This window comes from Anabrus simplex, chromosome 2, assembly GCF_040414725.1.
Source record: "Anabrus simplex isolate iqAnaSimp1 chromosome 2, ASM4041472v1, whole genome shotgun sequence".
NCBI classification, from domain to species: domain Eukaryota; kingdom Metazoa; phylum Arthropoda; class Insecta; order Orthoptera; family Tettigoniidae; genus Anabrus; species Anabrus simplex.
In genome coordinates this window covers 980,709,102-980,735,197 of record NC_090266.1, presented here as the reverse complement: position 1 = coordinate 980,735,197, position 26,096 = coordinate 980,709,102, and the positions used below count along the sequence as shown (strand labels likewise).

Sequence of the window (26,096 nt, the reverse complement as noted above, 5' to 3'; positions counted from 1 at the left end):
GAATTATACATGCTCGAATAATAAAAAAAAATAATAATGTAAAGACCAGATAGAAGCTACCCTGTTTGGATTTGGTTATGGAATTCGTGAGGCTCTCTTTGGATTAATTTCTCCAAGAATACTGGGATGAACAGCAAGATGTATTTGCCCGTTTCATAGATTATGAAAAAGCATTTGATAAAGTAAAACAAAATGAGCTCATTAGAATACTTCAACAAACCGGGTTTGACAGTACAGAGATGGCGCACAGTCAGGAAGGGCCATGGCCTACCAAGCGACTGCTGTTCATCCCGAAGGCCTGCAGATTACGAGGTGCCGCAGTCAGCACGACGAATCCTCACCAAAACCCAGGGAGTAAAGATATGAGAATCATCTAAAACTTCTACTGCCATCAGAAAGCTGTGGTGAAGATTGGTGATGCTACATCAGACTAAGGAAATTAAGCGAGGAGTTCAACAAGGCTGTGTTATATCCCTATTATTATTATTCAACACCTACTGAGGAGCTGTATTTAAGGCAGTAGCAGATAAGGAATTGGGAAACAATGTAAATGGAGAAACCAATGCACATGTTCAGATGTCACAGTACTTCTCTGCTGTATCTGTTCATTAGAGACATGCGCTCTCCAGGAGACTTTTAGGATTGAAAGCCTACAACTAATTTTGTATGTATGTTCAGTCCATCAGCAATGCTGCTGGTGGAATCCTCAACAGCTCTGCCATCAGCTGTCATTAAGTTTTTTTTTTTTTTGCTAGTTGCTTTACGTCGCACCGACACAGATAGGTCTTATGGCGACGATGGGATAGGAAAGGGCTAGGAGTGGGAAGGAAGCGGCCGTGGCCTTAACTAAGGTACAGCCCCAGCATTTGCCTGATGTGAAAATGGGAAACCACGGAAAACCATTTTCAGGGCTGCCGACAGTGGGGTTCGAACCTACTATCTCCCTAATACTGGATACTGGACGCACTTAAGCGACTGCAGCTATCGAGCTCGATAGCTGTCATAGATGGTCTAGGCATCACTGAAGAGGCATACTAGGGAAATGAGGAGTGATGTAGTTTTACAATGTAGTTTCCCGTTGCTTTCCTCACCGAGCCAGAGTTGCTATTACATATCAGTCTGCCAAGCCCACTGAAATGCATACACCAACCGACCCTATGAGTAACATTTTCACACCATTCATAGCAGGGACCGGCTGCATAAGGATTGGCATTACTAGCATCGCTCATACCTTGGTCACTTTCATGTTGTCAAAGCCAAGGATAAGACTGAGACAGATCTATGAAAGTAACAAAATTGCTCTAGTTATACCAGAAGACATCGTGCACTGTAAACACTAGGTCCTGCCAGCAAAGGCATACAACTAATACAGTTGGGGAAGAAATGGGTCACACAATCAACACAAAGAAAACTAATGGTTTTCAGTCGAAGAAGAGATAAAGCTAAAGGTCAACGAATACAAAAAATGAGCAAATTCAAATACCTTGGTTGTTGGATATCAGATGATTTAAACCCAGATCTCATAATTCAGACCCATATAGAAATGGGAAGATTGCATTCAAGAAAATAAAGGCTTTACTGTGTGATAACACCTTAAATTTGAAACTGAGACAGCACATGGTTAAATTTTTTATGTATGGTCAATGTTTTTCTTTATGGAGTTGAGCTTGGACACAGAAAACAACCACCATAAAAAGGCTGGACGCTCTGGAAATGTGGTTTCATAGATGAATCCTAAAATCTCCTGGAGAGAGCATGTCTCTAATGAACAGATACAAACTCTAAATGAGAGCTGTTGACGACCATCAAATGCAGAAAAATTGTTTAGCTGGGGCATGTGTTATGTGATGAAAGATATGCAGTACTGCACCTCATTTCAAAAGGCAAAATTGAAGGGCAGTGAGGTGTAAGCAGAAATAAAAGTCATGTCTCAAGAACATTCAGGACTGGACTGGCGTAAGAATCATTGAACAACTGTACCATGTTGCTGAAGATAGAAGAACACTGTCCATGTTGATCACTAACGCCTGGGAGACTGGGAATGGCATGTATAAGAAGAAATACTAGAAATTCTCCACTATGAAAGAATATACAAAGGGTATCGTAAAGTTCTAATTATCAACTAGAAGTTATGGTGTACTGAAGAAATTTTGTCCTTGAGTGCATGGTTGCTTAGAAAATCATCTCAGTGTGTCCTTTCTTTCTTTTTACAGTTAGCGCCAGAAGTGACTTAAGTGTAACATGGAGAAGATTGAGGCCCGCAGCATGATAAAGTTCCTGCATTTGAAGCGTAATAGTGCCCGGGAAATTCATGATGAGACGATGGCAGTTTATGGAAAATTTGCCCATATTATGACACTATTGTGAGGTGGAAAAGGAATTTCCAAACTTGTCACATGTCCCTCACAGATGAGCCAAGACCTAGAAGACCATCATTGACGGACAATGCGGCCACAGTGCAGTAAGTGGAGTGTTTAATCCTGGAAGACAGACTATCAACCATCTAAACGATCATGAATGAAACTTGTCTCAGCTAAGGTAGTGTGTGGAAAATTATTCATGACGAACTACACATGCCTAAGATGTCAGCACAGTGGGTTCCACATTTGCCAACCACTTTTCAGAAAGAAAAACGGCATGACCTTTTACGACAGCTGTTGATGCTGTTAGAACAGGATGAAAAGGACTTTTTTGAACATCTGATCACCATGGACGAATGTTGGATCTATCAATATGATCCAGAGATTAAAACTATGAGCAAGGAGTGGAAACACGTCGATTCCCCTCCCCCTAAAATGGCAAAACATGCAAAACTCTGCAGGTAAGGTCATGCTCTCAGCTTTTTAGATTGTCGTGGAGTCACCCTCACAGATTACCTCGAAAAGGGTAAAACCATAACTGCTGCAAACTACAGCAACCTTCTGGACAAGTTGTCAAATGCTGATTCAGAAACGCTGCGCTATGGTCTTCAGAGACTTTCATCTCCTAGCTGAGAACATACCACCTCACTCCTTTCAAGTTGTAATTGACAAAAGAACGGCATGTGACTTTGATGTTCCGGTCTAGAAAGCCAAGAATAATGGCAGAGAGGATTTGTCATGCCGACCACGTAACACCTCATAATCTGCAGGCATTTGGGGTGCGCACCGGCCACTTGGTAGGCCGAAGCTCTTCACGGCTATTGCACCATGTTTTTCTTTTTAGTCTTGCAGGATCCGCTTTATTCTCCCGATCTCGCACCAAGTGACTTTTTCTTATTCCCAGAAGTAAATAATGTGTTACGGGGTCACCGATTTGACAATGCAGATGACATAATTCTTGAAGTTGAAGAGTGGTTTAATGGATAATGTAGATATATCAACTTTATAGATGTAACATATTACGAAGTATTGAATAGGAGGATTCTTAACATTTGAACTGATGTAATTGGGAGTGGTTTAAGGCACAAATTGCAGAATTCTACAATAACTGTATTCGGAGGGTCAAGACACGCTGGGAAAAATGTGTAAATCTGGACGGTATCTATGTAAAGAAGAGTTAACAGTTACAAATCAAAACAAACTTCCTTTAATTTGTTTTAAAGGTGATAATTAAAACTTTACGATACCCCCTCATATGAGAGATTATAATCAGATGATACAGATGTTGATTCCCATAGGGAATCTGAAATATTTGTCCCTATGGGAATCAACATCCATATCATCTGATGGCCAAGCAGGCATCAATTTTTGGTAATGAGACAAAGTCTCTTAGTGCATTGGCACTGCCGGTGGCTCCAAGTAGCCTACGCAGTGGCCTCCACGGTGTGCACTAGCCAGCGTATTGGTAGGTGTGCTAGGTACCAACTGACGAGCCCACCCTAGCACGAGAGGGCGAAATGCTGGCAACCAAGAATGAGTTAGCTGGAAAATTTATAATGTCCAATAACGGACCATTTATATTGGTGTTATAAATTTACTCATTCGGGACAAATATTTCAGATTCCCTATGGGAATCAACATCCATATCATCTGAAGTTTTACGTCGTGTGCGACGCCTCGCTACCGGGATGGGCCAGCTTCGCATAAGCACTCTTGAATTCCGTTCCGGCTAAAATTTCCGTAATGTTCGGTTGCTACTTCGTATAGGAGTCTGCCCTAGCCTAACCTAGATTCGCCAAATTAATTATTTATGACGCCTTAGCTTTTCAGCAGGGCTTGCCTGTTTGTTTTCGAGGCATTCCCTTTTCTTGTTTCACTAAATATGCAGATTGTAGTTTAATATATTTACCTTGCGGTTTGCCTCTGGTAGTTTAGTGCCTCTTGATGTACACTAGAGTTTCACTGTAAACTGCATTGTATAACTGGATTTGTAACTAGATGTATAGTTGGTTTGAAATTTTGAACTTGTATTATCAAAGTATTACCAAAGAACCTCTAAGTTATGTGTACCACAGAGCAAATAGTTTGTAAGTTGCAAGTTGGCGGATTTTGTTCAGAATGCATTTAAAAAATCCTTTTGTAAATAATATTTTTAAATTTAAGGATCATGGTTGATTTACTTCGGAATCTGCAATCTAAGCCATGTCCATGCCCTCGGTAGATCCTGCCTGCTTCCACTTTCCTGGCTTATTGTCCACCAGTTGGCCCTACTGATATTTACGGATGTTTTGGTCGGCGGAGATCTGCGTAATTTCAGCTGTTTCTCCGAGTGTGTAGTGGTTTCTGATATTGTGTAGTTGCTCTTACCTTCCCCCCTTTAACTGTGTTTAGTGCCTTGTTTTGTGTAACCACTGTACTAGCGGTTACAAAAACAAATGTTTGAAGTTCACCAAAAAATAAGCTAAAATCAGGAGAAGTAATAATATAATCGGGAGGCAGGAAAAGCTGTCGAAAATTGGGAGTCTCCTGCCTAAATCGGGAAAGTTGGCAGGTATGCATCATGGTGTGGGGAACCATAGGATATGTATTCATGTCACCTCTAATAGTGCTTCAGCAGACTTGGACTGCACAGCGAAACGTCACAGACATTCTGCGTCTGCACGTCCTACCCCTTATGGCACAGCACCGTACGACAGTGTTCCAACAAGATAATGCACGTTCACACATAGTACATTTGTCTATGGACTGCCTAGAGCATACTGAGGTCCTCCCATCGCGAGCAAGATCCCCGGACCTCTCCATCATTGAACATGTGTGGAATGACATTGGAGGGGGACTGCGTCCCAGTAACAATCTGCGGGATCTGGATGGACAACTGCAACAACTATGGATGAACTTGTCTCAGGAAAGGATACAAAGGCTGTTTGACACCATTCTGAACAAGTTAAGGGCATGCATTGCAGCCAGAGGTGGGGGGTGTACGACACTCTACTGATCTGGCGCAAACATTCCACCTGTAACTGTCAAAGGTCTTGTCTCCTTCATCCTATGTCGTAATCAGTTCAATAAAGGCATATGGTCTTTCAGCATACGTACGTAGTTTCATTCTCTTTCAATGACTCTTTCTGGGTGCTTAACTTTCTTTTTGTCAGGCAGTGTATTTGCATATTTCACAGATGGGCAAAATTGTAAGTAAAATAGAAGATTAACACAGTATCTTACGTCTTGAAATAGATTCGACAAGAGGAAATTACCATGTTACTGCTGTATATAATCCATCAACCAATCATACACCTTGTTTCGTACCCTCCCTTGAAAGTATATAGTACGCACACCATTTAGCGATACATGACACCCTAGTGCTGAATCGTCGACCTCGGGCATCTTCAAGATTCGTATTGGCAACTTTTGAAACACAATCTACGAATTGCTTATGCATCGCTGTGCGACATCTGGCATACACTTTACCTACTAGTACTGTTGTTGTTTACACAGCAAAGCCAAACGATAGAATTCATGCTAGGAACAAGATTCGCATTGAGAAATGTTATATAAATGTGAATGACACAGTTGTTGGCTGAAAATAAAAAAGGTTTAGAAAATACATATCGATCGATCATATTATCGATTCAATTTCCATGCAGTTGGCAGTATTACCAGAACCAGGAGAGATCCCTCCTTACTCCTCACCCTGTACAAAGAAATATCGCTAAAAGGTGCGCGGACTATACTTGCCACTACTGGGCACAAAAGAATTATTGTACTAGGTGTTTTCAATATAGACCTACTAGAAAGTAATGCAGTAATATCAGATTATATTGAATCAGTTATGAGCTGTGGTTATAATTTCTGTTTTTTTTTTTTCGTGTGGCTATTTCTAGCCGAGTGCAGCCCTTGTAAGGCAGACCCTCCGATGAGGGTGGGCGGCATCTGCCATTTGTAGGTAACTGCGTGTTATTGTAGTGGAGGATAGTGTTATGTGTGGTGTGTGAGTTGCAGGGATGTTGGGGACAGCACAAACACCCAGCCCTCGGGCCATTGGAATTAACCAATTAAGGTTAAAATCCCCGATCCCAGCCTAGCACATGGGAGCGAAACGCTGGCAACAAGAATGAGTTAGCCGGAAAATTTATAATGTCCAATAACGGACCATTTATATTGGTATTATAAATTTACTCATTCGGAACAAATATTTCACATTCCCTATGGGAATCACCATCTATATCATCTGATGGCCAAGCAGGCATCAATTTTTGATAATGAGACAAAGTCTCTCATAGTGCATTGGCACTGCCGGTAGCTACAATTAGCCTACGCAGTGGCCTCCGTGGTATGCACTATCCAGCGTCTTGGTAGGTGTGCTAGGTACCAACTGATGAGCCCAGCCTAGCACATGGGGGCGAAACGCTGGCAACAAGAATGAGTTAGTTGGAAAATTTATAATGTCCAATAACGGACCATTTATATTGGTATTATAAATTTACTCATTCGGAACAAATATTTCACATTCCCTATGGGAATCAACATCTATATCATCTGATGGCCAAGCAGGCATCAATTTTTGATAATGAGACAAAGTCTCTCATAGTGCATTGGCACTGCCGGTAGCTACAATTAGCCTACGCAGTGGCCTCCACGGTATGCACTGGCCAGCGTATTGGTAGGTGTGCTAGGTACCAACTGATGAGCCCAGCTTAGCACATGGGGGCGAAACGCTGGCAACAAGAATGAGTTAGCTGGAAAATTTATAATGTCCATAACGGACCATTTATATTGGTATTATAAATTTACTCATTCGGAACAAATATTTCAGATTCCCTATGGGAATCAACATCTATATCATCTGATGGCCAAGCAGGCATCAATTTTTGATAATGAGACAAAGTCTCTCATAGTGCATTGGCACTGCCGGTAGCTACAATTAGCCTACGCAGTGGCCTCCGTGGTATGCACTATCCAGCGTCTTGGTAGGTGTGCTAGGTACCAACTGATGAGCCCAGCCTAGCACATGGGGGCGAAACGCTGGCAACAAGAATGAGTTAGCTGGAAAATTTATTATGTCCAATAACGGACCATTTATATTGGTATTATAAATTTACTCATTCGGAACAAATATTTCAGATTCCCTATGGGAATCAACATCTATATCATCATCTATATAACATCTGAAGAACCGTATTGCAAATTTATTCCTGAGGCTTGTGGTGATTTTTCTACCTGGCACACTAGCAAAGTTAACAGTAACTTAGAAATCAGATCAAAAATTAGATGGATGGCTTTTCCAGCGTTTGCTCTATTAACCAGCGTTTCGTCTTAGGTCTGACACTAGACTCTTCAGAGTGGGATGTGTCAGACCCTACCCACTGACGCTGGGGTGTATGCAGGTGAACTTATCAGAAGCTTATTTATGAAGCACAGTCTGATAACTGCATGCAGGAGATAAAACTCCACAATGGAATTAATGCCCGCCTAGCAATTCCAAATGGAAGTTCTAAGTTCCCATGGAGGGAATTAGATTCTTTTCCACCAATAGAGCATATCAAAAACTTAGAAGACAAAATACTGTGTAGTCGACATACTTTGTCCTTCTGGCAGCCTCCGCATGGGGGAAGTTGTAATAATAATAATAATAATAATAATAATAATAATAATAATAATAATAATAATAATAATTTCAATGCAAACGTCACAGGTGTAGGTGTTAAGTCAGTTGAAGAAGCTCATCCTACTCCTGGCTCAGCATTGGACGGAATTACCACCAATACACTGGGTGGCCAAAAGTCATGGAAAGACATTGAATGTGATGTTAATAATGAGTTGCTCCTCCACGAACCCTCAAAACGGCAGCAATACAGCAAAACATAGACTCTAAAAGGTGTTGGAATTGTTCTGGAGGGATCTGGACCCACACACCTTTCACTGCTACCGACAATTGGTCTTGTGTAGTTGGTGCGGGGTTCATGGAGGGTACACCAGCATCGACAACCTCCTAAAAATGCTATATTGGATTATGATCGGGGGATCTGGAGTGAGAATCCATGGTCGTAACTTCACTGGAGTGTTCCTCCAACCACCTGCGTGCCACCACAGAGCGGTGACATGGCGCATTGTCCTGCTGAGACATGGCATCTCCATCAGGGTACTCTAGGGCCAGAAAGGGATGCAGATGGTCTGAATGAATGTCCACATAACGTGTACCTCTCAGCGCTCCCAGCAGCCAGACAATGGGGCCTAATTGGACCATGAGAACGCCGCCAAGACCAGAACTGAGCCACCTCCCGCCTGGACACAACCTTGTTGACATGCAGCATCCATAGCTTTATGGGGCATACGCCACACTCTCACGCACCTATCATCTTGATACAACTGGAATCAGCATTCATTGGACCATACCACATGCCGCCACTGTTCCATGGTCCATTGCCGATGTTCATGGGCCCATGCACGTCGTTGAGCTTTGCATCAAGGTGTCAGCAAAGGGATACGAATTGGTCGTCGGTTGGTGAAGCCTATGCGGTGCAGTTGCCTCCTAACAGTCCTGATAGAAATGGGTTCCTGATTCCCAAAATTCAACTGGGTGGTGATCTGACTTACAGTAGCCTGCCGAGCACCCAGTATGGTTCTGCAGAGGCGACGTGATGTCCGTTCGTTAAAACACATGTGGGCTTCCCGTGCCGCAGTTTACAGGGGTGGTAACATTCTCTCTGTGATACTTAAAATCCACCCGACACTGTTGACCTCGGAAACACAAATTCACATGTAATCTCCGCAATGCTATGACCCATGCACCATGTGCCAATGATCATCCCATGTTGACCTGCAACTATTGCCAGCTTCTAAACACTGGTGTCTGTGACAAGACTGCTCAGCTACGCCGCAGCTACCCACAATGCTCAAGGGTCATACATGGCACATTTTCTAATGGAACACCCCTTCCCGTGACTTTTGGCCACTCAGTGTACAAGTTCTAATGAAGTCATAAAAGTTTTTCAACAACTGACAAGGGAACTATCAATACGATCATATCAAAACCAACAATGAAATTTTGTTGAGAGGATGAGGAAACCATAAAACAGCTATTAAAAATTAGCTGCCATTTCGAACTGTATGGTGTCAAAATCTTTATTCAAAATCTGTGATAATACAGCTACTGAACAACCCTTGCATCTTGCTGGCAGGCGCAGTGCACAGTGGAAAGAAGTTGCAGTTGTGCTGGAGAGGAATAGAATGAACTGGCAAGTTACCGAACGCCAAGGTCATTTTAATGTTCGGGGATGAATGTGAAACATGAATGAGATGTGTTAATTACATGATAAAAATATTTTCAGCAACATGCACAACGAATGTGCACTTTAAGGCCTCACTGTTCTTCACAGTTTTCCTCACTTGTTTGAAGACAATATTTTGCAGGCACTTCAAACTTGGGCAGTTTCTCCATTGTGTAATTGGTTACGAACTATGAATTTTTAACTATGTCCTTGAACCATGGGAAAAATTGAAAATGAATGAATATACTGTTTGTCTAAAACACCAAACCGGAAGTCTTCACAAGCCAGCACAATGTCTGTTAAACAGTGAAAACCTTATCCAAGGGTTGTATTTTCCCTGTAGTGCTGGGAGGAATCTGGAGAATTTCTACAGTGTTGCCCAGAAGAATGTCTTCACGGCAGCATTTATCACTGTAAGCAGCGGAGCTTTTAAAGGTAGGATAGATCATAATATTAAGATAATGTTGGAATTCAAGAGGACAAATTGGGGAAAATATTCATTTATAGGACAAGGAGTAAGGCATTGGAATAATTTATCAAGGAAATATTTGAGAAATTTACCAAGTTCTTTGGAAATGTTTAAGGAAAAGCTACGTAAAAAAAGTGATAGGGAATCTGTATCTGCCACGAATGAGTGAATGCTTCTGTTTTTCACTAACAAAGGGTAGAGTACTTTTCGCTTTCAGTTCGTGCACGAAACCACTCTGATCTGTATTGTATATTGAAGAAAGGGTATAATCTAAAAATTTATCATTTTCCTCTTCTTGTTTCAGATACGCATGGGATAACATTTTTGTGATTTTTCTACTTTTGATTCGGTACTTTTTCTTGAAGCAACTCAATCAACCAGCAGGTGTGCTGAAATTATGTTGTCTCAATGAAATCTCTCTTGAAATGTCTAAGGCCCACAGTCGCAGATCTTGATCAACCTTCTTGCTTCTGTAAAGCAGACTTGTCAGGTGACAGCGATGTCAGGTTACTGGATTGACAGGAATCAGACTCGGGGCTCATACTCCGATCCGTTACACCTCTCGTACCTGGCTATTTTTCAGATGATGCAGATGAGGTGTCACTGCTTCCATTATCACTATTCCACTCCAGACACGACTCCCAGACAATGCTAGCACCCATGGGATGATTTTCAATTAGTTTGATCACATGTCGACCATCTCCCATTCTTCTGAAGAACAGGAAAAAGAGAAACACTTTTCATGCAAATAACGTAATGCAAACTCTAAAATATTTGCCAGATTCATGCCTGCTCTCTGAAAGGAACTGCCTAGCAAAGAAAGTACAAGGTAACACGCTCACCTCAGCTGGTCGCCAGGGCTGTCCACGTCCGGCTGTATGCTAACGTGTGCAATGTTATTAGATATTTCCGCATCAATTTTAGAACCTTACAGCTCGAAATGGTGCTAAATTCTTCTACATTGCTTTCTTATGGTCCCTTCATTCTCTAAGCATAATTTCACAGTCTGTTTTGGTATGACCGTATTGATAGTTCCCTTGTGAGAACTAATGTTAGTACAGCAGATGATGGTATGTTAACTACTTTGTTAATGAGATGTTATCTGAATTTGGCTCCACATCTGTCAGATTTTTTAAATCTGTGCTTTAGCTCAAGAGTTTGTAACATCTTGGCGAAAATGAAACACGAAATGGATAATTTGTAACTAGAACAAAACATAAATTACAAAATTGGGCACCACCTGCAAAAGATTTACAAGAATGATTGACTCTGTACAGCATGAATGAACTACTCCTCCCAAGGCAATGGTCATCAGGCTGACGAGGCTAAAAACTTGCTTCATTACCTAACCTGAAACTATTTAACTCTGAAAATAAATTTGGGTAGCATGCCAGATTTTTCCTTACTCCACCATAGAGGATTTACCATAAGTTCCACTATAATAATTTACTCCCGAAACAAAATTAAACAAAACACCAATAATAATCATCATTGATGAGACCAACTCGTTTTGCCGCTTACAAAAATAAACTGCCAAAAACAACATCTACAATCTACAAACCACAAATGTACCTAGTTCTGAAGACCACGCTTCAGATTGATGATTTTGAGCGGATAAGACAAATGCTCACCCTTAACTTCATTTACATGAACAAAATAGCATCATCACCGTAGAATCAATTTACCACGGGTTATAACTGTATGAGAAAAATCAGTTCTGTGCACAACACCATATTAGCTTCAGATTACACATATAAACCACCAAACACACACTGTGTATTTTCTCAGAGTTGAATAAACCAGAGTATGACTGAACACTATATATCATCTTCCACAGAATGCACACCGGAATGACTTGTCATAACCTCGTAATACACTTGTAATGAACACGCACAAGGACCCTGTTGTGAATAATGAACTCATCGCCTGGGCACACATGTATATATAGGCTTGCTCCACGTGGCTGTAGCACAGCCAAAAGTCCAATGGTAGCAACGTTCTAACTGAAATATCTTCAAGCATCTCTCAGTCAATGCAACCTCATTCCAAATTGGAGCTTTCGCATTGGTTACCAAACAGCCGATACGAGAGTTAGCAGTCTCTAGGGTTCATCCACATGGATGAATAACAATCTTTAGCATATACTTCCCGACTGTACCCCGGGTTTCCAAGCCACTTGTTGCAACATTTTCAACTGAATTCAACCATCTTTACCGATATAGTCATTGTTTCCCATGCTCCACAATCTTCCAGACTCTTACCCAAATTAAAAGTTATACAAATATAAGGATATACATGTTCAATATTCCCCAACTACAAATCCTTCTCATAATATGAAGGTTGGAACTTAAATAGTGGCAACTATTTATTTACAACAGATACAAAAGAGTTACATGTTAGCAACCTTTACTGTCCTTCAACGTAGTCACCAGCGTTGAATATAACCCGTTGCCAGTGACGTGGAAGTCGTAGTATACCTTTGGCAGATCGTATGTTATGGACAAGAAAGTTTCCACCTTTTCAATACAAATATTTGTAGCACAGCCAAAAGTCCAATGGTAGCAACGCTCTAACTGAAATATCTTCAAGCATCTCTCAGTCAATGCAACCTCATTCAAAATTGGAGCTTTCGCATTGGTTATCAACCAGCCGATACAAGAGTTAGCAATCTCTAGGGTTCATCCACAAAAATTTGTTTTGAAAAGGTGGAAACTTTCTTGTCTATAACATACGATAACTGTCAATATGGAAAATGAAACTGATAAATCAAGATACCTTCGGCAGAGCCTGTTCTGTTGATGGTGCGAATGGAGCGGTCTACTGCCAGTCGAATCTCTGCAACAGATCTGAAGCGAATGCTCACAAATCGTCTGGGTTCGATCACTGTCCAGTAACGCAGCAAGACCATGCACTACTTCTTCACTCGTAGTACGACCTGCCTGATGAATGTCTGCCACAGTTTGCCGGCCATCATTGAGGCTTTTACCCAACATGCCACTGTTCTGTAAGGCAATGCAGATTTCCCGCAAGCCTCTTGAAGACCTCTATGACACTGTCGTGCTGTACGACCTCTGGCACATTCAATCTTGATCCAACTCCATTGTTCCTGTTTGGAAAACATAGTGACAACATTACGTTAGACTGCTAGGTCACACGTGATTGTGTTTCTCTCGCTTGTGCGCATGCAGGTGATGTGGGAAGGGCGAGTCCGTTTGCTCTGAGGTAAGATAGGTTATGTAGCCAACGTGTGCTATCAGTGACAATATTAGATTCCGTTGCATAGCGTCTCCACAGCAGTGTTGCCACTACTTAAGTTCCAGCCCTCGTACTATGTGCTTACATCTTAATTTAACAAGCTCACATGATATTCACTATTTTATATTACACATTATTTTCTGAAATTTCCTAACCTAAAATCAGGAATCGCATTTATGTACGGTTACAAGTTATACCAAACAAATTAAAATCTGCAAACATAATTCTAATATACAAAACTGGTAATCCAGAATATCCTGGTAATTAAAAGACCAATTTCAATTCTTTCAGCCATATTAAAAATTCTTGACATGGTCGTAAAACCCTGACTGTTAAACGACTTTGAAAAAAAAAACAATTGTCTTTATTCCCAACAATATGGGTTTAGAAAAAACATGGGAAATCTGACAACAGTTTTCCATACTGTTGTTGAACTGCAAGAAGCGCTTCATGAACGTTATGTTTCAGGAGGTCCATTCATTGATCTTATAAAAAGCATTGGATACAGTTGACCATACAATACTGGTGAACTTGAGAAATATGGTATTCGAGGAATAGCACTCTTATTCTTCAAGTTATCTTTCTGACCAAAGTTAGTATGTAACTTTAGGTCAAATTAACATTTCAAACAGTAATATTAATACTGATGTGCCCCAAGGCTCAGTCCTACATCCACTCCTTTTCTTGATTTACATAAATGATATCAGTCTTTGTCCACTGAAAGGTGTCATTAGCTCATTCGCTGATGACGCTAACCTTTTCTATAAAAGTAATTCTGCTTCTAGTCTTCCTCAACTCGTGCAAGAGGACATTGAAACTCTGCAAAAATGGTTTATTTATAACATACTGACCATAAATATTGCTAAAACTAACTACATACTCCTAACAAAATCCAAGAATTGGGACTCTTCTTCTTCTTCTTCTTCTTCTTGGGGCCGCTAAATATTAGTTCCTAATTAGCATCAACCTCTAAGATCTTTTGCTACCATGCTTTTCCTTCATTCCCGCCTAGATATACCTGCTCCCTTCACAAAGCTGCAGGTTGTTCTTATTGGGTCTTCTTGGATTTTTTCTCTCTCTTCACCTGGTAGTCCTAGAGTGGAGAGTCTGATTATATCCAGCGCCTCACATTTGAAAATATGTGTTCAGCTGATTCCTCTGCTTCATTGCATTTCCTACATATGTTGTCTCTTATTACTCCAATTCTATGTAAGTGTTTTTTCAGATGGCAGTGACCTGTCAACAGTCCTACAACCCATCTTATTTCTCTGCTGAGTTTCAACAGGTCTTAAGTATGCTTCTTGTTTGGTCCTTTTGTGAGTTCCTTTGCAAGCCTGCATCCTGGAGTAATTTTTCAGTTTACCATTTGTTTCTTTTGTACTCATTTTCCTTTGTAGTATCGGACTTGTCCATAGAAAATCCCGCATACAGGTTCTGGGCCTACAAAATGTTTTTCTGCCCTTTTCCTGGCCACTTTAACTCCCTTTTCATTTTCTTCTATACCTGCATGCCCTGGTACCCATATTATTTTGACAATGTTGTACTTTGAGAGCTTCAGGAGAAGTGAGGGGCAATACCAGATAATAATAGATATTATCCAGACTGCCTCTAGTGCCTTAATCGCCGCTTGGCTGCCCGTAAAAATGAAAATGTTCTTATTCCTATAGTTCATTTTCAGATTTTCTTCAAGACATGTTGTGATAGCTATCACTTCAGCTTGAAAGACTGTAGTGTGTCTGCCCAGGCTCATCTGGATTGATCTCTCAGGTCTTCCCCGTTGATCCCTCCTCCTGTGCCATCCACAGTCTTATACGTACTTCACATACTCCAACCTTCACCCTTGGTATAATAACCGAATCAAAATTAATAATAATAATAAATAATGTTATTTGCTTAACGTCCCACTAACTACTTTTACAGTTTTCGGAAATGCAGAGGTGCCAGAATTTTGTCCCGTAGGAGTTCCTTTACATGCCAGTAAATCTACCGACACAAGGGTGACGTACGTGAGCACCTTCAAATACCACCGGACTGAGCCAGGATCGAACTTGCCAAGTTGGGGTCAGAAGGCCAGTGCCTCAACCATCTGACTCAAAATTAACATGGGTCAACATATACAGAGTATAAAAAGTGTCACCTTTTCTTTGTGATTTAGGAAGATACATCACTATCTTCCATATAAGTTAAAGAGAAGAGTATATTATGTGACAATCGATACCCTTTGAGTATTTACAGTTAGTTTGGTCATTCTGCAAAATATCATCATTTAGACAAATGAAAATACTTCAAAACAGAACTGTCAGAGCACTAAATGGTCTTCATCCTCTAATATCTCAATATGATGTGTACATAACTTCACACATTCTTCCCCTTAAATACAAGGCTCAACATCATGCTGCCACCCTTGTCTACCGAATAATCAACAACCTAATGCACTCAGTTACTACTTTACATCGAAATAAGCAAACATCACTATTGTACAGGATCTAGCTCATTTGTCCATATTACAAGCATGACGTCAATCAGATATGGTATATCTGGTGCACTATATCAGTCAATCTCCTTTTACAATAGTGTACCACCCAGTATCAAAGCCCAATCCAACTACTGCTCATTCAATCCCATCTGAAGAAGTAGGTGTGGTCATTATTCTGTATTAATAGTTGCTAATATGTCTAGGTACTTAGTTTAAAAGATAAAATTGATTATCGCTGTAGACAGTTACAATAATTGCTGTAGTACTTTGTAACAATAATAATTGTTATCGCCTGCTGAAACTGAATTGTATAAATCACAAACAGGGTCCCAGGCTCTATGCAATAATAATAAAAAAATAAATCACATCCACCATTTTTCCACACCTATTGCATCAATTTATTGCAACCCCACTGAAAACGATGGATCAACTTTCCAATGTAAATATTTACTAATAAATGCCTTATGAATATTTTGCACAAAGATATATTTCACACAAAGAGAGAAAAGTGTATTGGAACTACTATGAATTATTGAAGCTAACACGCTAACCTCAGAATAACTTGGGACAGAGAGGGAATCCTCTTCTGAGTAGGCTTCATCAGTCAACGACACTGGGATAAGTTCTCCAACACTAACGTTGTTAACTGGTGTCAGAGTCTGAGTATGCTGCCTCATGTGTATAGAACTGGATATACAAGTATTTCTGAAAGAGGTAAGAAAGAAAACAATATTAGGAAATCTGTAAATATATATACTGGGTAATTCACCAGCACCTTGCAATTTAGTTTCATGCATCCCGCCGCCTTTAGAACAATCTCCCTAAATTGTGCTAATATACTGAGATGTGCAGTTACAGGATAAAAAGCAGCAGGAATTGTGAGCGCCATTATTAATTTGTTGCGAGTACCTTCAATGAATGGAGTAATATCAATAAGTTAATTTATTGAATTTATCACCTAATCAATACAAAATGTCATACTTTAGTTGGTTTACTTTGGCATATTAATTAAAATGGTACATGTTTTGCCTTGAATTCAGGCATCATCAGCCAATATCTTAACTTAAAAATAGAAACAGGCATCTGATTATATGTACATGAAATAAAATTTAAAAACCTTGGAGACTAAAATTACAATTAACATATAGTAAAAGAATTGAAGTTAAGTTGGTTATAAAGATATTACAATGAGTCAGTAAAATTACAATTGGTGAAAGTAATGGTGATATGACATTAGAAGGTTTCTATTATAATTAAAAAGAAAGAACAAAGCAACAGTTTGTCATAAGCGAGTGATAGGATTGCTAAAAATTATGTTGGCCGACCAGCGGTTACAACGAAAATGACAATGATGGTCGTATTTAATAAAAGTGTAGCTTAAAATAATAGTGAAATACGGTCATGTGACCGTCAATACATTGTTGACTAGAGATAAATCGAAAGTCAATGGCATATGGTGATATAGTTCAGTTTAAGAAGAATACGAAGTTGAATAACGATGTTTAAATAGGGCCTTTATGGATCATCTCAATTTGTTGCAAATACTGCAATGTTCCTAAGAATGTGTGGATGATTGACATTCGAGTCGATACAGAAGTGTTACAGTTGAATCTGTAAAAGGAAACAAAAAAACGTGGTGTTAATTGAGTGAAAAATCGTAATTGAATGTTAAAGTGAAGATTGTGTACACTTACCATTAGACTAAGAGAGGGTAGTTTGTTACGTTATTACGTTATTAACTGAACGTTATTGTCGACTGTCTGCTTCTTACTGCGAGTGTTGTAACAGTATGTTTGAGTTGGAGGTGGAACTGTTTGCGAAGGTGTGGCTATGGGCTTGTTTGTAGTGCTTGGAGGGGAGTTGTTATTGGCAGAAGAGAGAGGGGGGAAGTGTGCTGCTGCGCGTGTTGTAACGGTGAGATGCCGTTGGACGGAGCGAAAATACAGTGGGTGTGGCTAAGGGTCTATTGGTAGCATTTGAATTAGAGGTAATGGCGGTGAGGGGAAGGGAGGGGATTGTGTTAGTTGTAGAGGAGGTAGGGGGGCTTATTGATTTGAGGTTGAAAACTTTTAGGAATATATTGGTGAGGGGAATTGAATCTCATAATAGACATAAAGTCTGTTCGTACAAGGGGCTTTTTTTTATAAATGATATCGTTTAAGTTCTTATCTTTGTTGAAATATTGGTCTAGGAAAATGAATAAATTTTCATACTCAGTCAGAAGTTTACTTTTGTTGACTCTTAAGGATATGAAGGTCTTGTTCTATAGTGGTAAATTTGTGTCCTGTGTCCCTCATGTGGTTGGCATTGCTGAAAATTTGTTATGTCTTTGTGCATTATAATGTTCGGCGTATCTAGTGGAGAAGCTGTGGTCAGTTTGGCCAACATAGGAAAAATTACATGTGGAGCATTTTAGTCTGTATATTCCTGATCCAGAGTAACTATTGTCTGTGATGTTAATAGAGTTATGATTAAAGAATAGATTACGATTAGTGTTTTTTGTTGTATAGGCTATTTTTACATCGTGCTTCATTAGTGAATTGGATATCGGATAAATACCATAGTTATTGAATGTGAATTTAGCGTATTTTGGTTTAACGGGTTTGTTGGCCAAACTGGCCGCAGCTTCTCCACTAGATACGCCGGAACATTATAATGCACAAAGACATAACAAATTTTCAGCAATGGCCAACCACATGAGGGACACAGGACACAAATTTATCACTATAGAACAAGACCTTCTTATCCTTAAAAGAGTCAACAAAAGTAAACTTATGACTGAGTATGAAAATTTATTCATTTCCCTAGACCAACATTTCAACAAAGATAAGAACTTAAACGATATCATTGATAAAAATAGCCCCTTGTACGAACAGACTTTACGTCTATTACAAGATTCAATTCCCCTCACCAATATATTCCTAAAAGTTTTCAACCTCATATCAATAAGCCCCCCTACCTCCTCTACAACTAACACAATCCCCTCCCTTCCCCTCACCGCCATTACCTCTAATTCAAATGCTACCAATAGACCCTTAGCCACACCCACTGTATTTTCGCTCCGTCCAACGGCATCTCACCGTTACAACACGCGCAGCAGCACACTTCCCCTTCTCTCTTCCGCCAATAACAACTCCCCTCCAAGCACTACAAACAAGCCCATAGCCACACCTTCGCAAACAGTTCCACCTCCAACTCAAACATACTGTTACAACACTCGCAGTAAGAAGCAGACAGTCGACAATAACGTTCAGTTAACAACGTAATAACGTAACAAACTACCCTCTCTTAGTCTAATGGTAAGTGTACACAATCTTCACTTTAACATTCAATTACGATTTTTCACTCAATTAACACCACTTTTTTTTGGTTTCCTTTTACAGATTCAACTGTAACACTTCTGTATCGACTCGAATGTCAATCATCCACACATTCTTAAGAACATTGCAGTATTTGCAACAAATTGAGATGGTCCATAAAGGCCCTATTTAAACATCGTTATTCAACTTCGTATTCTTCTTAAACTGAACTATATCACCATATGCCATTGACTTTCGATTTATCTCTAGTCAACAATGTATTGACGGTCACATGACCGTATTTCACTATTATTTTAAGCTACACTTTTATTAAATACGACCATCATTGTAATTTTCGTTGTAACCGCTGGTCGGCCAACATAATTTTTAGCAATCCTATCACTCGTTTATGACAAACTGTTGCTTTGTTCTTTCTTTTTAATTATAATAGAAACCTTCTAATGTCATATCACCATTACTTTCACCAATTGTAATTTTACTGACTCATTGTAATATCTTTATAACCAACTTAACTTCAATTCTTTTACTATATGTTAATTGTAATTTTAGTCTCCAAGGTTTTTAAATTTTATTTCATGTACATATAATCAGATGCCTGTTTCTATTTTTAAGTTAAGATATTGGCTGATGATGCCTGAATTCAAGGCGAAACATGTACCATTTTAATTAATATGCCAAAGTAAACCAACTAAAGTATGACATTTTGTATTGATTAGGTGATAAATTCAATAAATTAACTTATTGATATTATTCCATTCAAGTATCATCAATACGGATCAAGAATGGTATTTATCACATGTAATACCTTCAATAAATCCGCAAAACTACCACATATACGAAGAATATGTACCTTACAACATGAGGTTACACTCAGGCCAGGAACAGGTATTGTATAGGCTGGAAACATGCGCACTACATGTCAAGCCTCACAATAGCTCACTCTGTAGGGACATGGTAGAACTTGTGATAGTGGACGGCACTCAAAGGTTCAAATCCCACGGAAGTATTTTATTTTTATAGCCAGTTGACTGGGATGTGGCAAGGATGCATACTTAGTGGTTTCCACAGACTGGTTTGTTTATTTGGCCCTGAAAATGACCATTGGTATAGTGGCATATGTTAGGGAGCTGGGTTGGAAGATGCTAGGAAACATGCGACACAATTTCAGTTACCTATTTTTATGCAGCACCTGCTCGAACTGACAACCTCCGTGGTCAATACAGAGCTGCGCGCCATGCTGTAAGGACCGTGTGGCACACTGCAACATCTCCGGCGAAAAAGATCACCATGCCCCAGTGATGGGCTGCCTGAGGTGACCAGGATTGCTCAGCTCTAGTTGTTTTACATGGTCCCACAGAAAAAAAAAGATGCAGGGGCATAAGATCAGGCAATCTGATGGGCCAGGGGACAGGTCCTCCCCTTCCTATACGTTTATCAGGATACGTTGCATCAAGATGGTTCTGGACAACCACCGCCACATGCGATGGAGCTCCGCCACACTGCAGCAGTCAAGAAGTGGCACATGTTCCAAGAACAGTGGTAAGTCACCTTGGAGGAACTGCAAGGAGTGTTCTCTTGTTAGAGGTCCCTCAAAGATATGGGGATCAATGAGATGATCACGCATGATGCCACACCATACGTTCATCCCCACTGTACCTGAAAATCTGCCTGTCGTACCCAATGGGGATTATCCACACTCCAGTAATGCATATCATGTCGATTAATGGTTCCATTGTTGTGGAACCATGCTTTGTCCATAAAAAAGATGGTCGCTAAAAAGGCAGGATCAGTGTCCACATGCTATACGATCCACTGACGGTACGTGACGTGTGCTTCTAAATCATGACCATGGATCTCCTGGTGTAAGTACAGATGGTATGGTTATAACCGCTGGGTGTAAAATATCAGCATAACAGATGCCTGGTTGCTGTTCGTCTCCTGCGCAATAGCTCGTTTGCTAGTGTGAGGTTTATGCCAGACCGTGTCCAACATAACCTCTTCATTGTGAGCAGACATCACAGGATGACAGGACGATATATTTTTTTGCAAGCTGCTTTACGTCGCATCTACACAGATAGGTCTCATGGTGACGATGGGATAGGAAAGGGCTAGGAGTGGGAAGGAAGCGGCCGTGGCCTGAATTAAGGTACAGCCCAAGCATTTGCCTGGTGTGAAAATGGGAAACCACGGAAAACCATCTTCACGGCTGCCGACAGTGGTGTTCGAGCCCACTATCTCCCGAATACTGGATGCTGGCCTCACTTTAGCAACTGCAGCTATCGAGCTCGGTAAAAGATGATCTTGAACAGCCCACGACCTTCCCAGGGACTCAATAGCCTGTAGACATCTTTCCACACTTTGAAATGCTATGCCAGTCTGTTGTCATCAATCCACACAGCCTTCTTGATACAGGCATTGGGCCTAGTATGCATTCTGTCTAATTTCTCCACAGACGAGTAACATATCTACATGCTCGTTGCTGGAATATATCACTAGACAGTGAATAAGCTTTATGTTGTGTTGTATCGTGAGTTGCCTCGAAGGAGGGGAGTTCGCGCAGTAACATACCTGCCTGTAACTGCATGTTATCATTCCAATGGGGCACACTTTGCCCTGCGTGAGGTCTATAAAGCTTGGAACATGTATGATGTAGCTAATTGGTTTGCTGTGTCCTAGCTACTAGCCAACATCTTCTCATCCTTGTCCACACATCTTGTTATATTACCACGGTTTAGGGAGAGGGCCAATGTATTTCAGAACGGGGGTATTGATACCCTATGCCACGATACATATGCCCATTACAGGGCCAAATAAGCAAATCAGTCTGTGGAAGCTATCAAGTATGTAACCTTACCATATCCCAGGCAGTTGGTGGCAAGATAAAAAAATGTAAAAATACTTGCAAGGGATTTGAACCTTCGAGCACCGTCCACTATCACAACTCCCACTGCCCTCCTGCCAGGTGAGGTAGTGCGAGGCTTGACATGCAGCGTGCAGTTTCCAGCTTATAAAATACCTGCTCGTGGTCTGTGTGTGCCCCTCATGTTGTAAGGTTAAGTGTTCTTCTTGCCTGTGCTCGTTTTACAGGGCCATTCAAGGTATACATAATGAATTAATAGTGGTGCTCATGATTCTGCTGCCTTCTAGCCCATAAGAACACATCTTGTTATATAACCCTGGTTTAGGTACAGGGACGGATGTATTTCAGATTTGTAGTAAACACGGCGAGATGCATAAAAGTAAATCGCAAGGGGCTGGCGAACCACGCAGTATACTGAAAGCATTCTTTGGAAGTCAACTGAGAACAAGGAGTGAAAGTGCATTTTGGCAAACCAACTACAGTATAATTATTGCTTGTAAGCAAAACTTCTTTGAACTGCTCCATAGCCTCTTTTTACAAACTCCCTGACTTTCCATACTTTTTCAAACAAAGTTGTGGATTTTTCTTCAACTGATACAATGCAGTGCATTTCATTTCCTCCTAATCCATCTCACACATCATGCACACAATGTAAACCTTGGCAGAAAATTGTCACATCTTGCAACCATCATTAACATTTACGAAGCGTGTTTTTTTCTTTTAAGGTCCATTTTGTTGTAGACACTAGTAGTTGGCGCGCATATCGCAACGAGCGCGTGCGTCATGTACCGGCATGCCTCGGGAACGACTGTGTTCAGTTTCAGCTCTGTAGCTAACCTGTACAGTTCTGTTCTGTGCTTTCAAAACGTTTAAGACTATCAACTCGCCCACCGCGTGTGAGGTTCGGTCAGTGATACGGTTTTTGTCAGCAAGGAACCTGTCTGCTGTAGAAATTCATCAACAGATTTGCGAAGTGTACGGTGATACTGTTATAAGTGAAAGCATAGTGTGTAAGTGGGTACGACAATTCAAAGATTGCCGTGACAACGTACATGATGAGGACTGCTCCGGTCGCCCTTCTTTGATTACAGACGATTTGATGGCTTCAGTTGAAGTGAAGATTCGTGAGAACAGGCGCTTCACAATAACAGGTCTCTCAAACGAATTTCCTGATGTGTCGAGATCAGTGCTTTACAACATTGTTTCTGAACACCTGAAGTTTAGGAAACTGCTCCCGTTGGGTCCCGAAACTTCTAACAGAGGACCACAAAAACCAAAGATTTGAGTGTGCGATGAAGTTCTTGACTCGTTAAGACAAAGAAGGTGACGGCTTCTTGAGTCAGATCGTAACTGGAGACGAAACATGGGTTTCGCATATCACGCCCGAATCGAAGCAACAGAGCATGGAATGGAGACACACACACTCACCTGTAAAGGTGAAGGCCAAACAGACTCCGTCCCAGCGCAAAATCATGGCGTCGGTGTTTTGGGATAGGCATGGTGTTTTGTTGGTCGACTTCATGCAACGAAGAACCACTATCAATGCAGAAGCATACTGCCAAACCCTGAAAAAGCTATGCAGAGCGATTCAAAAAAAAAAAAAAAAAGACGCGGCATGCTGAGAAAGGGAATTGTCCTTCTCCATGACAATGCAAGACCTCACACTGCAGGTCAGACCCGCGATTTATTGGACAGTTTTGGCTGGGAAGTTTTAGACCACCCACCCTACAGTCCTGATTTTGCGCCGAGCGATTACCATCTGTTCCTCCACCTCAAACATCACCTCAGTGGCAACCATTACAATGATGACGATGATGTGAAAACGGCAGTGAACTCTTGGTTATCGGAGCAGGCGGCAAGTTTCCATGAAGAGGGTATTTTAAAATTAGTTACGAGGTATGATAAGTGTTTGAACAAACTAGGCAACTATGTTGAAAAATAGAATGAAGTATGTACTTTCTGAAAATAACTTTATTATTTTGAAATAACGTTTCATTGTGTACTTATTTACAAACGGGCCTTACTTAAAAACATGGGTATCTCGTATCTTGATGAAGCAGTCAAGGCAAGTAACATTTCTTTCCATTCTTAATCATCCTTAGTTTGATGTGACAGTACACCATGAAGTCTGCGATCAGAATGGCACACGCAGGAAGTCAGACTGGTGAGAACGCAGACCTGTCGATCCCCACTTCTTCCTCTGTGCAGTACATCTCGCCCCAGTGTCAAAACATTCCGTTTGATGAAAAATGGTGGGAGAATATTTAAATAGCATAAAAAGTACAAACTTTGATAACACTAATATTAGAGGAGTTGGTATCAATATTTTTGTTCTCTTTATTTTCAGTCTTTCTCCTACCTCATGTTATCATCAGCCAGAATACAACTGCTCTATTTGAGCTCAGAAACTCAGCGCTCAACCATCTGAGCCATTCATTCCTCGCTACAGCAAATTTAGTCTGTTGAAAGACAAACAAGAAGGCAAAATTTTCAGGATAAAGAAAATGGACTGAAGCAAATACAATAATACAACAATTACAATTCATTAAATGGCATATAGGGATGTTATGATAAAAACAGCTTGGGACTGCTACAGGACATTGTGTCAAGATGAGCACAGGCGTACAGCTTGATGGAATGATGGTCAAGACAGTTTGTAAACATAAACGAAGGGTGATAAAAAAAATGGCTCCAAATAAGCACAGGTGTAGATAGAGAGCAGAATGTAGAGGAAGGTAATAGAGCCAAAAAAATAATCAAGTGGTTACTCGAAGAAGGGCCCAAGACACGATTTTTTCACAATTCACGTTTTTCCATTTTCTTGCACTTCCTCTGGAAACGCATCTGGTGAGTAGAACAAGGGCTCAACAATGCTTGTACTTGTCAGATAAATCACACATTACTGTACATGGTTGGTAGAAGAAGGGCCCAGTAGTTTATATTTGGGCCCTTATTCTGTCAGCTGGGATGTTTCCGTATTATCAATACTCTACTACTACAATGCACTCTTTTGTATATTTACAGTGAAACTTATTTAACTCGAATGTCCACAACTCGAATTTTCTATACCTCGAAGGAATATTAGTTTCCCAACAGAATTTTATTTTGTGTGTTACAATTTTTCCTATAACTCGAGGTTTTATTACTCAAATTTTTCGATACCTTCAAGGATTTTTGAAGCCCAGATGTAAAATCTGTTTCTGTACCTCGAAATTATGCAGAATATTACACAGGTGCGTAAACATTATCCTCACGGAAAACTAGTTCCTGTAGAAGTAACCTGTAGTCGTCTCCTTCTGTAAGTATAAGCAATCTCTACATTTTAGAGTGTATTGTTTGACTAGCTGCATGCCATAGCATCTTAATGGTAGTGTGGATCACAACTTTGAGTAGCTGCCTACCATACCAGTTTAAAATCCTACTTTAAGCTACTTCGCAACACTCTGTAAGATGCTGACAGAAGGGGTAGTGTGTAAATTGGGAGTACCTATCCTGCTGGGTTGGTCGGCTCTGGCCAGATTTTGCAGCTTTATTCAATGACAGTAGTCAGCTGGTGAAGATGCATTTGGTGCTGTCAATATGATGACGATGATGATGATAATCATAGTAATAAATTAAAGTTATTGTATTTACGTCCCAGTAACTAAGTTTTTGACAGTTTTCAGAGACGCTAAGGTGCCGGAATTTTGTTCCGCAGGAGTTCTTTTACGTGCCAGTAAATCTACCGACATGAGGCTGAAAATACCAGTGGACTGAGCCAAGATCGAATCTGCCAAGTTGGGGTCAGAAGGCCAGCATCTCAACAGTCTGAGCCACTCAGACAGCCCGGCTGTCAATATGTTACACATCTGTAGAGAGTAGTGTTACAAGGGAAACAGCAAAGGAAAATTATGGACATCTCTTCAATACGAATGTGTAAGGATCCAAAATGAGAATGTTCCATATTAAGGCATAATAAAGCCAGTTTTAAAACACCAACTTGTAGATGTAGAGAAAATATAATGTCGTTGGTGGAGCCAAAGAAGAATGCGCGTTATTCTATACCTTGAATATTAGATAAATCAAAGTGTTTTCAGCCTCCAAATGCA

The 26,096-nt window shown here is 40.5% G+C and overlaps 1 protein-coding gene across 2 annotated transcripts in view; it reads right to left on the bottom strand.

Annotated features, from left to right (window-relative positions):
• Positions 1-26,096, bottom strand: part of LOC136864598 (sorting nexin-29) — a 656,141-nt gene that overhangs the window by 223,611 nt on the left and 406,434 nt on the right. For both annotated transcript variants that reach the window (XM_067141812.2, XM_067141813.2), the window contains one exon: positions 16,380-16,533. In XM_067141812.2, the coding sequence (XP_066997913.2) occupies positions 16,380-16,533 (154 nt within the window). The remainder of the gene's footprint in view (positions 1-16,379; positions 16,534-26,096) is intronic.